General features: G+C 64.3%; 2 protein-coding genes across 5 annotated transcripts; one reads left to right on the top strand and one right to left on the bottom strand.

Moving 5' to 3' along the window:
* The first annotated feature begins 54 nt into the window (after window positions 1-54).
* On the top strand, window positions 55-8,922 carry HDGFL2 (HDGF like 2). 4 transcript variants are annotated; one of them, XM_058041053.1, is made up of 16 exons: window positions 55-186; window positions 1,761-1,837; window positions 1,911-2,049; window positions 3,681-3,860; window positions 4,222-4,338; window positions 4,480-4,551; window positions 4,776-4,917; window positions 5,101-5,176; window positions 5,256-5,541; window positions 6,122-6,216; window positions 6,597-6,667; window positions 6,984-7,054; window positions 7,195-7,296; window positions 7,405-7,618; window positions 8,235-8,358; window positions 8,521-8,922. In XM_058041053.1, the coding sequence occupies exons 1-16, from the start codon at window positions 115-117 to the stop codon at window positions 8,600-8,602; spliced, it is 1,920 nt and encodes a 639-aa protein (XP_057897036.1). In that variant the 5' UTR covers window positions 55-114; the 3' UTR covers window positions 8,603-8,922. The 4 variants fall into 4 exon arrangements, with proteins under 4 accessions (XP_057897036.1, XP_057897035.1, XP_057897038.1 ...); XM_058041052.1 differs by having other exon boundaries at window positions 8,518-8,922; XM_058041055.1 differs by lacking the exons at window positions 1,761-1,837; window positions 1,911-2,049.
* A 751-nt stretch (window positions 8,923-9,673) lies between these two features.
* Window positions 9,674-12,621, bottom strand: LOC131093749 (perilipin-3-like). The gene is made up of 8 exons (XM_058041064.1): window positions 12,539-12,621; window positions 12,116-12,173; window positions 11,710-11,905; window positions 11,370-11,452; window positions 10,853-11,288; window positions 10,547-10,737; window positions 10,338-10,460; window positions 9,674-10,264 (listed from the first exon to the last, which is right to left on the bottom strand). The coding sequence occupies exons 2-8, from the start codon at window positions 12,164-12,166 to the stop codon at window positions 9,920-9,922; spliced, it is 1,425 nt and encodes a 474-aa protein (XP_057897047.1). The 5' UTR covers window positions 12,167-12,173; window positions 12,539-12,621; the 3' UTR covers window positions 9,674-9,919.
* Window positions 12,622-13,054: the final 433 nt, after the last annotated feature.

Raw genomic sequence — 13,054 nt, 5'->3', positions numbered from 1 at the left:
CTGCGTGCCGTGCGGTGCGGGCCGCCCCCGCCGCCTGCCCGGTGCTGCCGCGGCCTGGGCTGGGCCTGCCCGCGCCCGGTGCCCCCCGCGCCCGCCGCGCCCCCCGGTGCCGCCATGCCACACAGCTTCAAACCCGGGGACCTCGTCTTCGCCAAGATGAAGGGCTACCCGCACTGGCCGGCCCGGGTGAGACCGCGGGGCCGCGCCGCGGGGGGACGGAGCGGGAGGGGGGCGGGGGTCCCGGACCGGGATGGGGGCGGGATCGGGAGGGGGTACCCGAGACGTGATGGGGACGCGTACCGAGCCTTGTCCCCGGAGCGGAGGCCCCTGCCGGGATGGAGATGCCATAACGGTACCTGTACCGGGATGGGGATCCCGCACCGGGATGGGGGCACGGTACCGGTGTGGGAACACGTACCGGGATGGAGATGCCATAACGGGACCCGTACGGGGACGGGGAGCTGGTACCGGGGTGGACATGCTGTAACGGTACCTGTACCGGGATAGGAGGCTCTGTACCGGCTGCAGATGGGTGTCCCGTTCGGGACGGGGGACCCAGGTCGGTGTCTGTCACGGAGCCGGTGGTGGCCTGAGGGACCCGTCCCAGCACACAGACCGGGATGTGGGGTCACCCCCCAGCACCTGTACCGGATTGCGATGTCCTGTACTGGGATGGGGCCCGGTACCGGTGCGGGGTGTCCCGTTCTGGGATGGGAGCTCCCATTCCAGCCCCTCCACTGGCATGGGGGCCCAGTACTGGAATGGGGTGTCCTGTACCGGAATGGGGACCCCACATGAGCGGCTGTGCTGGGATTGGGGTCCAGCACCGGCTCAGAGATCCCCTATGGGAACTCATGTCGGGATGGGAGCTCAGCACTGCACTGGGGGGCCTGGGCTTCTGTCCCTTGTTGGGGACAGCGAGGGGACACTGTGAGGACACTGTGTGACATGGACGGGAGGCTGCTGTGAGCGCTCACGGTGCGGGATTAGCGGGTGCTGCTGCGCTTTGGGGGGGTTATTTGGGATGCTGCAGCCTTTGGGGAGGGGGACAGCTGGTGCCACCGGCCGGGTGACAGCGTCGTGCCGCGGTGCTCCACGACAGCGGGAGCTGCTTTGGGATGTGCTCAGCTGGGGGGTGCTTGGGGGCTCTGTGGGGAGCAGCGAGGGCACGGCAGGTTCCCACACTGCCCTCGGATGGGAAGAGACTGGCAGGTGGAACCGTGCGGGCTCGGGGAGCTCAGGGGGCCGGAGCTGACACCGCTTGGCTGCACCTCGCCGAGAGACCGGGACTGCCGCTCCCGCCAGGACAGCCCCTCTGCTTTAGCTCGCTTGCTTTCTGGGGAAGGGTCCCCCCGCCCCGAAGACCTCCCCAGCACCCCCTGCTCACCCCGAGGCTCTCCCTGCCCACGGCCCAGACGCCCGGAGCACAGAAGACGGGGGTGTCTGGCCGGCAGCGGGGCCTGCAGCCAGGACGGACCCTGCGGCCGCTCGTCCATCGCCCCCGCCCGCGCTGCCGGGCCCGGCCACCGACCCCGGGGGAGTAGCACAAGGCCCGCGTTGCCCACAAGACCTCGGTGCCGGATCCTTCCCGTTTCTCTGGTAGAAACCCCGCAGGGACTCGGACCCGTAGCCAGGGCCCCGTCCGGGTGCTTTCCTGCCGCGCTTGGCTCCAAGCGGGTGCCGGACCCGACGCCGCTTGCCGGGGCTGAGGACGCGTCACGGCTGTCTCTGACCTCCTGGTGCTTTGGGTTTCCTTTCAGATCGATGACATCGCGGACGGCGCCGTGAAACCCCCCCCGAACAAGTACCCCATCTTCTTCTTCGGCACCCACGAGACGTAAGCGCTGCCTCGCTCCCCCCGCCGGGCTCTGCCTCCGCTCCGGCCTCACCTCTGCTTTGTCTCTCTCCAGCGCCTTCTTGGGCCCTAAAGATCTGTTCCCTTACGAAAAATACAAAGACAAATACGGGAAACCAAACAAGAGAAAAGGCTTCAACGAGGGCTTGTGGGAAATCCAGAACAACCCCCACGCCAGTTACAGTGCCCCTGCGGTGAGTGTGGGCTGGGCAGGGCCTGGGGCTGCGGCCCCTCAGTCCCCCCGAGTCGCTCCTCCTGTCTCTGCTTCTCCTCGCTGCTGTGCCGATTGCTTCCAGCTTCCAGCTTGGCTTCCTTGGGGTGGAATTAGCTGCCCTCTGCTTGCCTGCCCTCTCCCTTCCTCAGGGAGTCTGCTCTCCTCATCTTCCTCCATGGAGGGGTTTCCCTCAGGCTTCCAGGAGCACTGGAAGTTCCCACTTGCTCTGGAGGAAGGCGCTTCTGCCCCGTTGTCACTGTGGAACTGGGGTTGTGCTTTGTGCTGCTTGCCCAAAATCACGGAGATTTTGTTGTCAGAGCAAGAACTTGAGGCTTGCTTGTCCCTGGCTCCTGGATCTGCTTGTGGACTGTTGGGAAGTCCCCTTCTCCATCCATTCCTGAGGTTCCTGAGCCCTCCAGCAGGATTTGGAGCGAGCTGGGCCAGGGAACAGCTCTTTGTCAACTTCTTGTAGGAGCATCTCATGACCATAATTGGGATCCAGTTTATTCTGTAAAGATCATCACAGGAGGCGTCAGCTTTGTAGGCCGTGGGGCTGAAGAGGCAGAGGAAGGTTTGTAGGTTGGGCAGCAAGATCCTGGTGGTCCCTGGAGGTCAGCAGGTGCAGGGAATGAGCCCCCCAGGCAGTGCCATGGCCGGGCAGGAGTGAGGGTCTGGTTTGAGGGGCAGGGATTGGGAAATGTTCCACCCAAAACTGGATGTAGGGTAAGGTGAAGCTGTGGAGGTGCTTGAAAACCTGGAGATTGGTGATGGTGAGGGAGGCACCACCTGCCATGGCCAGAAATCTGCTGGGAACTCCCATCAGGGACCCATGAGGGACCCAGCAAGGCTGAGGGTTCACCAACACCCACTGCATCCTGTGGGCAAAAGGAGCAGGAGAAGACACTGAAGTTTCCTTGGCTTTGAGACCTGAGTGAAGCGAGGTGCCAGACACAGCCAAGGATGAGGAGAGGCTTCCCAGCAGCTGGAAGAACTCAGCTCTGGGAATGTCAGTGCTGCCACACACAGAGGAGCAGCCCAGAAGATGAAGTTGGGGTGTGATGTCCTGTGCGAGGAACCTGGAGAAACAAGAAGACCTTCAGGGAGCAGGACACAGGAGATCCCTGTGGGAAGAGCACCTGGACTCCTTGTGTGGACCTTTCCCATGGGGAAAGTGTGTGAGGAGCACAGGAAGAGGCCTGATCCGAGTGGAGGTGGAAGGAGAGGCTGAACCCGGGCACCCCGGCTTGTCTGGCGCCGTCAGGGCAGAGGAGGGCTGGGCTCTGCTCCCAGCTCCAGGCTGCTCCAGGGGTTTTGGCAGGGCGTGAGGACGGGGGGCAGAGGGCAGTGAGGCAGCAGCATGCCAGCAGTGTGTCACTGGTGCTCTCTGTGGGGCTGTGGGAAGGGGGCAGCGCTCCCCAGGCAGGGTCGGTGCCGTTATCCGGGGCTGCTCCGCAGGGATCCGTGCTGGGAGGGGAGGCTGCCCTGCGCTGCTCTGCACTCCCAGCTCTGCCCTCCTCCACTCCCCACCCTTGGTGCCCCCCTCTCTGCCCTCTCCTGGCCCCCCAAATGCCCCAGAGCCCCCCTAACCCCGCTGTCCTCTGCTGCCTTTAGCCCGCGAGCTCCTCGGACAGCGATGTCCCCGACAACGACCCCATGGCGGGCAGCGACCCCGGGGACGACGACGACGACTCTGCCATGGCCCCGGGGCCCACGGACAAGGTGGACAGCGACGAGGACTCGGAGCGAGGCAGCGACCACAGCGGGCTCAAGAGGAAATCCCTGGCCATGAAAGTGAGTGTGGGCTGGGGACAGGAGGGTGGCCCAGCCAGGGGACACTGTGGCTCCATCACGGAGCTTGCCTTGAAGCCACCTCAGCAGAAGTGATGGAGAAACCAACTGCCTCTGGGTTCTCCAGTGGGAAATGGGGCTCAGCGTGGTTTGGGGGTCTCGCAGCTGTCTCATGGTGCCTGTGGGATGCCTATCCTGGCTGGGTTTGCAGCTTGGAGGAGGATCCAGGGCTGCAGATGTGAGTGCAGCTCTTGCAGGGCCCGTTGGGAAGAGTTGGAGAAAGCCCTTCCCAGGAAGCATTTGCTTTCCAGGGAGGATGGAGAAGGAATGGGCTTCTCTCACCTTGTCACCTCTCCTTTGCCAGATGCCTGTGACAAAACGGCCTCGGAAATCCTCCAGTGACTTGGATCAGGGCAGCCCCTCTGTCACAGAAGAGGAGAACTCAGAAACATCTTCTGAGTCGGAAAAAAACAGTGACCAGGTGAGAGGATTTTGGGATACACTGGGAGGGTTGTGGGGAGAACATCCTTATGGGAGTGGGGCAGAGGCTGGAGGGAACCTGACTGGCTTGATTCCATGGTGACACTGTTCCACATTTCCTCATATTCCTGTTTTCCTCCAGGATTTCACTCCTGAAAAGAAGCCAGTGGCCAGGGCTCCACGCAGGATGCCAGCAGCGGGGAGGAAGAAGAAGGTAAAGGACCCCAAATCTGAGGAAGGCTGGAGAGGAGCCAGGGTCTGCACTGTGGGGAGGGGGGAGTGACGGGGCTGTGTCCTGGGCTGGAGCACCTGGAGGGACCTCACTGAGCACTTGGTGACCTGTGGGGGCTCTGGGTGCTGGGTTTGGGGGTGTTGCTGGGGCTGGGGCAGTGCCACCCCACAGCCACCCTCCATCCCAGCCCTGCTCTCTGCCTGCAGAAAGTGGAGTCTGGCTCTGACTCTGACTCCAAAGTGGACTCGGATCTGGAGATGGGCAATGCCACCATGGACATGACCAAGTCGGACTCGGACTCGGACTCGGATGTGTCGGTGAAAAAGGCGCCACGGGGCCGCAAGCCAGGTACCCTGGGGCTCCTCCTGCTCCTGCCACCACCTCAGCACGGGACTGTGGCATTCCCAAGGCTCTGGGGCTCCATCCCAAATCCTGGGCACATCCTAGAGCCCCTCTGCTTCTGGAGCTCGGGGCTGCTTTAACAGATAGACCTGCAGGGCTCCTGCTGAACGTGTCCCTGTTGTCTTGCAGCTGAGAAACCCCCTCCCAAGCCCCGGGGCAGGAAACCGAAGCCAGAGCGTGTCCCCAGCAGCTCCAGCAGTGACAGGTGAGCTCAGCAGGGACAGTGCCACCCTCGGGCTGGGCCGGGGGTCACGCAGGGGTCCCAGCCTGCCCTGTCCTGGCAGTGACAGCGACAGCGACGTGGATCGCATCAGCGAGTGGAAGAGGCGCGACGAGGAGCGGCGGCGGGAGCTGGAGGAGAAGAGGAAGAGGGAGCAGGAGGAGGAGATCCGGCGGCTCCGGGAGCAGGAGAAGGAGGAGAAGGAGAAGAGGAAGGAGAAGGCAGAGAAGGGCGAGGAGGTGCACTCGGACTCGGACAGCAGCGCCGAGGATGAAGCGGCCAAAAAGGGCCGGAGGGGCCGGGCCAAGGCTCCGTCCTCCTCGGACTCTGAGCTGGAGCAGGAGAAGGAGGTGAGTGCAGAGCTGTGGGGCCTGGGGTGGATGGACAATCTGTCACCTCCCTGTCAGGCCATCAGGGACCTGCAGGAGTGGTCCTGGGTTAGCCTGCAGCTGCCCACGTGGTGTTGGGAAGGGTTGTATCCATCCGTGGAGTGGGAGCTCTTCCCCTGGCCCAGGATGCCTCATCCAGCTGTGGGTCTCACATCTGGCACAGGGTGCCCAGAGCAGCTGTGGCTGCTCCATCCCTGGAAGTGTCCAAGACCAGGTTGCACAGGGTTTGGAGCACCCTGGGACAGTGGAAGGTGTCCCTGTGTCCCTGCCCATGACACGGGTGGGGCGGGGTGAGCTTTGTGTTCCCTCCCAGCCCAAACCATTCTGTGATCTCCAAGATGCTCTTCCACCACAGTCAGGGGGTTTGCTGCACTGTCTCCCTGGAGCTTTTGGGAGCATGTAGGGTGACTGTGTGCCATGGGGTGATGCTGTGCCATGGCAATGGGGTGGCCACAGGTGCCATTGTGGCGTGGCTGTGGCTCTGTCTGTGCTGCAGCAGGGAGGGCTCTGCTGCTCTCCCTGCATTGTTCTCTCCTCCAAGGTAAAGAAGCCGGCGAAGAAACAGCCCTCGGAGTTGTCAAGGAAACCAAGCCAGAAGGAGAAGAGGGGCCGAGCAGAGGAGAAGCCACGGAACAAGTCAGCATTTCCACACCTCGCTCCCTCCCCTTCCCTCCTGGCAATGGGGCTGGTCCTGCACAGCTCCAGCCCTGGCACCCCGGGGTGGGCATGGGGCTCCTGGGGCTGCAGCACCTGCAGAGGGGCCGGGCCTGTTCCTCCCCTCCTCCTGAGCTGAAGGGGCTGCAGGAGCTGTTGGGGGTTACCAGGATGACGCTCGTGGTGTTTTCTTTCTCGTGGGGCTTTTCCTGTCTGCATTCCTGGGAAGCTGGGGCACAGGGGAGCTGTGACCAGCGTGGAGGGGTCTTGGATGCTCCAGCCAGTGCCATCCCCCTTGTTAGCCCAGTGCTGGGCAGAGGGATCACCACAGCCATCTTCCCTTTTTCCTTCCCTTCACGCAGACCTCTCAAAGTGGAACGAGGCCGGAAGAAATCCGACCCGATCCCTGAAAGGAGGGTGGAGAAGAAAAAGGGTGAGAAACCCACTGCTTCCCATCACAGAGGGGAGGAGAGAGAGGAGAGGGCTTCAGGGTTGGTTCCCCCATCCCTGGGACAGGGAGGGATCAGTGAGGTCGTGCCAGGGTTTTTCCCAGCACTGCTTTGATCACTTCCCTGCATCCCCTCCCTGTCTTGGCACATCCTCTCCAGAGACATTCCTGGGGCTGAGCTCAGCTTTGAAAGTGCAGGAGGACACAAAGCCCTGCCTGGGAGTGATTCCAGGCCCCAGAGCAGACCCTGGGCTCTGCTGGTGCCCTGACATCTCGAGCTGTGTCTCTCTGTCTGCTCCAGAGCCCACAGTGGAGGAGAAACTGCAGAAACTTCACAGCGAGATCAAGTTTGCGCTGAAGGTGGATAACCCGGTGAGTGCCCGGCCTGGGACATTCCTGCTCATGCTTGCCCTGCTGTGGTGCCCAGGAATGCTCCTCCTCCTCCCTTTGGGGGTGCTGGGAGGCCCCAGGTGCCCCCAGGGCAGCTCCTGACCCCGCTGCCACCCCTGCAGGACATCAAGCGGTGTCTGAACGCGCTCGAGGAGCTGGGCACGCTGCAGGTCACTTCCCACATCCTCCAGAAGCACACGGATGTGGTGGCTACACTCAAGAAGGTAGAGCAGAGGGCTGAGGCCTCCCTGGGGCGAGCAGGGAGCCTGCCTGGCCCAGCTCTAAGGGGCTCCCTCCTCCTCCTCCTCCTCCTCCTCCTCCTCCCGGGGCAGATCCGGCGCTACAAAGCCAACAAGGACGTGATGGAAAAGGCGGCCGAAGTCTACACCCGGTTGAAGTCGCGTGTGCTGGGACCAAAGATGGAATCCATGCAGAAAGCCAACAAAGCTGGGCCTGAGAAGGACAAGGGGGAGGCAGAGAAGGGCCAGGAGAAGCTGTCGGGAGCAGAGACACGGAATGAGAAGGGGGAAGAGGAGACAAATGCTGGTAACGTTCCTGGGCATCCCTGAGCATCCCTGCCCTGTCTGGGCAGGTCACAGCCCCCTCCTCGGGGCATGCCCTGTCCTGCTGGGGACACAGGACATGGGGAGGTGGCTCTTGGCCTCGTGGTGGAGGGATCAGCACCTCCAGGCCCTGCTTTGCTGCAGTGCCAGGAGAGGGAAAGGGTTGGATGGTGAATGCAGTGAGAGCAGAGGGCAAACCTCAAACCCCACGCCCGGGCTCTGGGGGCCTCCCCTGCTGCTTTTTGGCTCAGGACAGCTCCTCCCTGCCAGCCTGAGCTCTGGTCCAGGCATGGAGGAATGTGGAGATGTCCTTGGACACTGGCTCAGGCTGTTGCACAGGGAGTGGTGACTGGGATCTTCCACCCTCGGAGCCAGGTCTCTGCCTGGGGCCGTCCTGGTGATGCTGCAAGAGCCTTCCCAGAGGAACTGACAGGGAAAATCCACCCTGATGGTGTCTCTGGGCTGGGGGATGGAGGTTTTGGGGCCCTTCCTGCAGCTGTGGGGGTCAGGCCAGTACTGGGGTCCACCCGTGTCTGTGGTCATGGATCCTCAGTCCACGAGGGGGTCCAAGAGCCTGAGCCTCTCTCTCTTCCCTTCAGACCTGTCAGGTCCTGTGAATGGAGAATCCCTGTCCCAAAAGTCAGAGGGCACAGAGGAGAAGGACAAGAGCCAAGGGCCAGGAGCTGTGGAGCTGGAGGCACCCACAGAGGAGCCCCACAACAAGTGAGTGTGGGGGGCTGGGGGCTGCAGGGATCGTTTGGGGACATCCTGTGGGTTGTGAAAGGGTTCTCCCAGCTTGGCAAGGAGCTGGGATGTGGGAGAGGGGCCAGGGGAGGCAGAGGGGCGTGGGGCTGAGCTCTCCCTGCCCCTGCTCTCCCCCAGCAGTGTCCAGGACTATCCCAAGGCCGGGCCGGAGCGAGCTCGCGGGGAGTTGGAGGCTGCGGATGAGGAGGAGGAGGAGAGCTGAGGAAGCAGCTCCCACGTGGAGGAGGAGGAGGAGGAGAGGCTGTGAAGGGAGAGCAGCCTCTGCCTCATCTCCTGCCTGAGTCACTTCCCTCTGTCCCACCGTAGCCGATGTCCTTGGTCGTGTCCCGTGTCCCGTGTCCCGTCCCTGCGGAGGCAGCACCCGCGGGGGGGCTGTGCTGGTGTCTGTATTTGTCCCCTCCCCCCTCCCCTGTTTTTAATTTTCGTTTTGTTTTTTGTTTTTTTTTTTCCCCTCCTACCTAATTTCTTGTGATTTCAACCGACATGAAATGAATATAAAGGGTTTTCTAATGAAAAGCACAAGGACCCCCAGTGTGTCTTTCTTGAGGCTGGGACGAGGGGAGAACCTCAACCCCCTGCCCAGGGCTGGAGAACACCCCATGGATCCCCAAATTCCCTCTGACCAGGGTCAGGCACTCAGGAGCTGCTCCAAGCCCCTTTCCCCACCATCACAATCCTCTCTCCATCCAGAGGCAGCTGCTGGAATTGGATCCCTCTGCCCCAGGAGTGGCAGCAGGGCTGGGCACCAACTCCTTGGGGTAAAATAAGGGTGAAAAGGGTGTGAGCCTGGCACCATCCTGCCCCTGCTGGGCAGCAGCTCAGTGGTTTTGCTGTGTTGCAAGGCTCCCGAGCTTTTGTCAGAGTCCAATAAAGAGCTCCCGGCCCCGCCCGGCGCCGCCTGCTCTTTGTGCCCGAGCCCCGGGCGAGGATGCCCCGACCCCCCTCCCCTGCAGGCTGCAGTAACTCTGCCCTGGGGACACTCGGCTTTGGCTTTTTCCAGGGCTGATTTCACACTCGCTCCGTAAACAAGACCTAAACAAAGCCCAAACCATCCCCAGTGCCTCTTGCCCAAGTGCTGGAAGTGGGAGGTTCCCTCCAGGACCCCGCTCCTGATCCCACTGTCAGCTCCTCTCCTCCCAGGGGCAGGGACAGGCTGGGGAGTGGGGGCTCAGGACATGGGGGTCCCCAGCTCCTGGGGAGGGGGTTGTTCCTCCAGAGCCCAATTCCTCCCTCCCACACCCCCAAAGAAACCTCAGTCGAGTGCAAAACTAACCAGAGTTTATTGCTGCTTGTGCTGTTGTGACCCTACAAGGGTGAGAGTCTGAAGGCACCGAGGACACGGGGGACCCCCAAGAGGCACTTGGGGCAGCCAAGGCACACAACTGCAGGTCCCCAGCAAGGGGACAAGTGACAGAGCTGGGGCAGGCAGGAGGGTCCCCACAGAGACAGGCACAAGGTGAGGGGCGTGTAGCAAAGACTCCCAACGAGGCTTTCTGGGGAGGGAAGCAGCCCAGCATCGCTACTCCGCCTCCGGCTCCACCGGGCGCTTGCCCGAGGGGGCGAAGGGTCCCACCAGCCACGTCAGGGGGGTGTTGAAGGCCACTTGTTCCACCAGCTCGTCCATCAGCAGCCGGGCTTGGGCGGCGTGGTCGCGGGCCCGGGCCAGCACGGGGCCCGTCGCGTCCTGCAGGGAGCGGAGCGAGCCCAGCGCCGCCCGCAGCCCCTCCACGTTGTGCCGCACCTGCCCCGCCTTGTCCTGCACGGCGGCGGGGAGGCCCTGCAGGCTGCTCACCAGCGGCTGGCAGGAGCTCTGCAGCTGCTGGCTCAGGCCCTGCAGCATGCTCACCGTGCCCGACTCCACCGCCTGCGGGGGGACACGGCGGGTGAGGCCCTGGGGACGCCTTGGTCACCCCGGGCACCCCGTGCCCCGCTCCTACCTCCGGTGGCACCTGGTCCTTGCCACCATCCGGCTGCTTCTTGCTCCACTCCAGCCACAGCTGCTGCAGCTTCTCCTGCCCTCCCTGCAGCTTCTGGTCCACGCCTTGCTTCAGGGTCTCCACCTGGCAGAGGGGCACAGCCCGGCTGGGTGAGGGCACCACGGGGGCACACCCCGGGGTGGCACAGGGGGCACGGGGCCGGGTCTTACCAGGTCGAGGGTGCGCTGGAGCTGGGCCAGCAGGTCCTGGCAGCTCTGGCGGGAGCTCTGCAGTTTGCTCAGGGAGTGCTGGAGCGCTCGCTGCCGCACCTTGCTGGACAGGGAGCCCAGGCGCACGAAGTAGCTCTGCTGCTGCCGCTGCTGCTCCGGCCCGAAGCCCTCCACGGCCGTGGCCAGCTGGGCTGTGGGACGGGAGCTGCTCAGGGGGTGCAGCAGCACCATCAGCACCCCTCAGAGCCTCCCCTGCTCTGCCCAGGCTCTGCCCACCCTCCTGTAGGGTTGGGATCAGCCGCTCACCCAGCTCCCCATCTGTCATGGGCAGGTAATGGTCCACCAGCTCCTCCGACTTGCCCAGCACGGAGTCCACCCTGCTGGCCACCATCTGGCCCACGGTGCTGACACCGCTGCTGACCGCTGACCTGGTCATCTCCACGCCACCCTGCACTGCCCCCTTGGTCATGTCCATCACACCGGTCACTCGGCTGGCCACCGCGTCCTTGGCCCCGGTCACGGTGCTGGACACTGCATCCCTGGCTCCGGCCACTGCATCCCTGGCCCCAGACACCGTGCTGGACACTGCATCCCTGGCCCCAGACACCGTGCTGGACACTGCATCTTTAGCCCCAGCCATTCTGCTGGACACTGCATCCCTGGCCCCGGCCACGGTGCTGGTCAGCACATCCCTGGCCCCCGTCACCGTGGAGGTCACCAGCAGTTTGGTGTCTGAGACGATCTGGGCAGACACACAAAGCTCTGTTAAGCACTGGGGGGGGCCCAGGTGTGCTCCCCAGCCCAGCCCAGCCCACCCTGGTACCTTCTGGGGGGGCTGCTGCAGGATGGGCAGCTTCTCCTCCAGCTTGTCCAGCCCTTTGCAGGCCAATTCATTGGCGGAAGAAACTGGAATTGGAAGAGGAGGTGGGTTTAGCGCCCTGCTGCCCTGCAGGAGATCTGCCAGGCCCAATTTTCCATCACCCCAAAACTCAGGGTGTGCTGCCCCCACATCTTCCAGCTTCTCCAGCTCTTTACCCCTCAGCCACACAAACCAGAGACACAAAACCAGGTCCCGCCTCTCCTGGCTCCTCACGAGAGCTCAGTGAGAGCCACTTTTGGGGTCCCCCATCCCCATGGGGCGCTGCCCCTCTCGCTGCACTCACTCTGGGGCTCCAGCCGGGTGAGGAGGGGCTGGGCCCCGCTCACCGCTGCCGCCGTCAGCGTCCTCACGCCCTTCTCAGCCACATCGCAGACGGAGCGCACGTAGGGGTGGCTCTCCTTGGTGCAGGTGTAGGCGGAGGACACCATGTCGTAAGCTGAGCTCACCAGGGGCAGGTTGGCCACGCGTGTCCCGATGCTCTGGGGGCCGCAAGGGCTCAGCGTGAGCGTGGGGCTGAGGGACCCCCAAATCTCACAGGGTGTGGTGCGTGTTCCCACCAGCCCGGGGGTAGTTTTGGGGGCGCTCCCGTGGCTCTCCAAGCCCATCGGAGGGTGGGAGAACCCCGATCCCCGGCTCCAAACAGGGACCCCGTGGGTTGTCCCCAAATCCCCCGCCCTGCCCGCACTCACCTGCTGCTCCTCTGCCTTGGGCTGCGCCGGCGTGGGCTCGCTGGTGGCCATGGTGGGTCTGGGGGCACAGACGGGACCGTGAGCGGGGCCAGGCCCCCCCAGCGCCCCCTCCTGCCCCTCCTGCCCCACGTTACCGCCCCCGGAACGGGGCAGCTCCCACGCGGTTGGGAAATCCCGGAACAGGGGGGTCCGGGGGACCGGGACCGGGACCACGGTCGGGATCACAGGCGGGATCGGAACCGGGATCGCGATCGGGACCGGGATTGAGACCGGGAGCGGGAGCGGGATTGCCATCGGGAACAGGACGGGGATCGCGATCGGGAACAGGACCGAGATCGCGATCGAAACCGGAATCGAGATCGGAACCGGCACCGGGATCGCGATCGGAACCAGGATCGCGGGCCGGCCCCGGATCGTGCTCACCGCTGGCGGCTGGGGTCGGTCCTGCTCCGCTCGGTTCGGCTCCGGGCTCGGCCCGCTCCTCCCCGCCGCCCTTTATAGCCCGGAGCCCGCCCCGAGCGCATGTGACCGGGGCCGCCCAGCGGGGCCGGCCCGGGGCGGACCGGGAGCAGCGACCGGCGGGGAACGGGAGGGTAGCGAACCCCCGGGAACGGGAGGGCAGCGAACCCCCGGGAACCGCCTGCACCGAGTCCCCGGCACCGATCCGCCGGGACTGGGCTGCACTGAGCCCCCCGGGACCCCCCCGTTCCTCGGTCGGTGCTGCACTGACCCCCCCGGTACCGGATCCCCGAGACTGGGCTGCACTGAGCCCCCCGGGACCGGACAGCCCCGGGACCGCTCTGCAGTGACACCCCGAGCCCGGAACCACAGAACCCCCGCCCCTCCGTGGCACCGATCCCCGGGACAGACCCGCCCCGACCCTCCCAAGCCCGGGGCTCCCGGTGCTCCCGGTGCTCCCGGTGCTCCCGCACACCTGGC

This window comes from Melospiza georgiana, chromosome 26 (genome assembly GCF_028018845.1).
Source record: "Melospiza georgiana isolate bMelGeo1 chromosome 26, bMelGeo1.pri, whole genome shotgun sequence".
In the NCBI taxonomy this organism is placed as follows: domain Eukaryota; kingdom Metazoa; phylum Chordata; class Aves; order Passeriformes; family Passerellidae; genus Melospiza; species Melospiza georgiana.
This window is presented reverse-complemented; position numbering and strand designations above follow the sequence as displayed.

Excerpts from the sequence above, each read along its gene's own strand:
- HDGFL2 (XM_058041052.1), top strand. The coding sequence starts at position 115 with ATGCCACACAGCTTCAAACCCGGGGACCTCGTCTTCGCCAAGATGAAG. Across the intron at positions 2,050-3,680 it reads CCAGTTACAGTGCCCCTGCG|CCCGCGAGCTCCTCGGACAG; the intron begins GTGAGTGTGGGC and ends TGCTGCCTTTAG. Across the intron at positions 4,552-4,775 it reads CAGCGGGGAGGAAGAAGAAG|AAAGTGGAGTCTGGCTCTGA; the intron begins GTAAAGGACCCC and ends CTCTGCCTGCAG.
- LOC131093749 (XM_058041064.1), bottom strand. The coding sequence starts at position 12,166 with ATGGCCACCAGCGAGCCCACGCCGGCGCAGCCCAAGGCAGAGGAGCAG. Across the intron at positions 11,289-11,369 it reads TGCAGCAGCCCCCCCAGAAG|ATCGTCTCAGACACCAAACT; the intron begins GTACCAGGGTGG and ends GTGTCTGCCCAG. Across the intron at positions 10,461-10,546 it reads TCCAGCGCACCCTCGACCTG|GTGGAGACCCTGAAGCAAGG; the intron begins GTAAGACCCGGC and ends CCCCTCTGCCAG.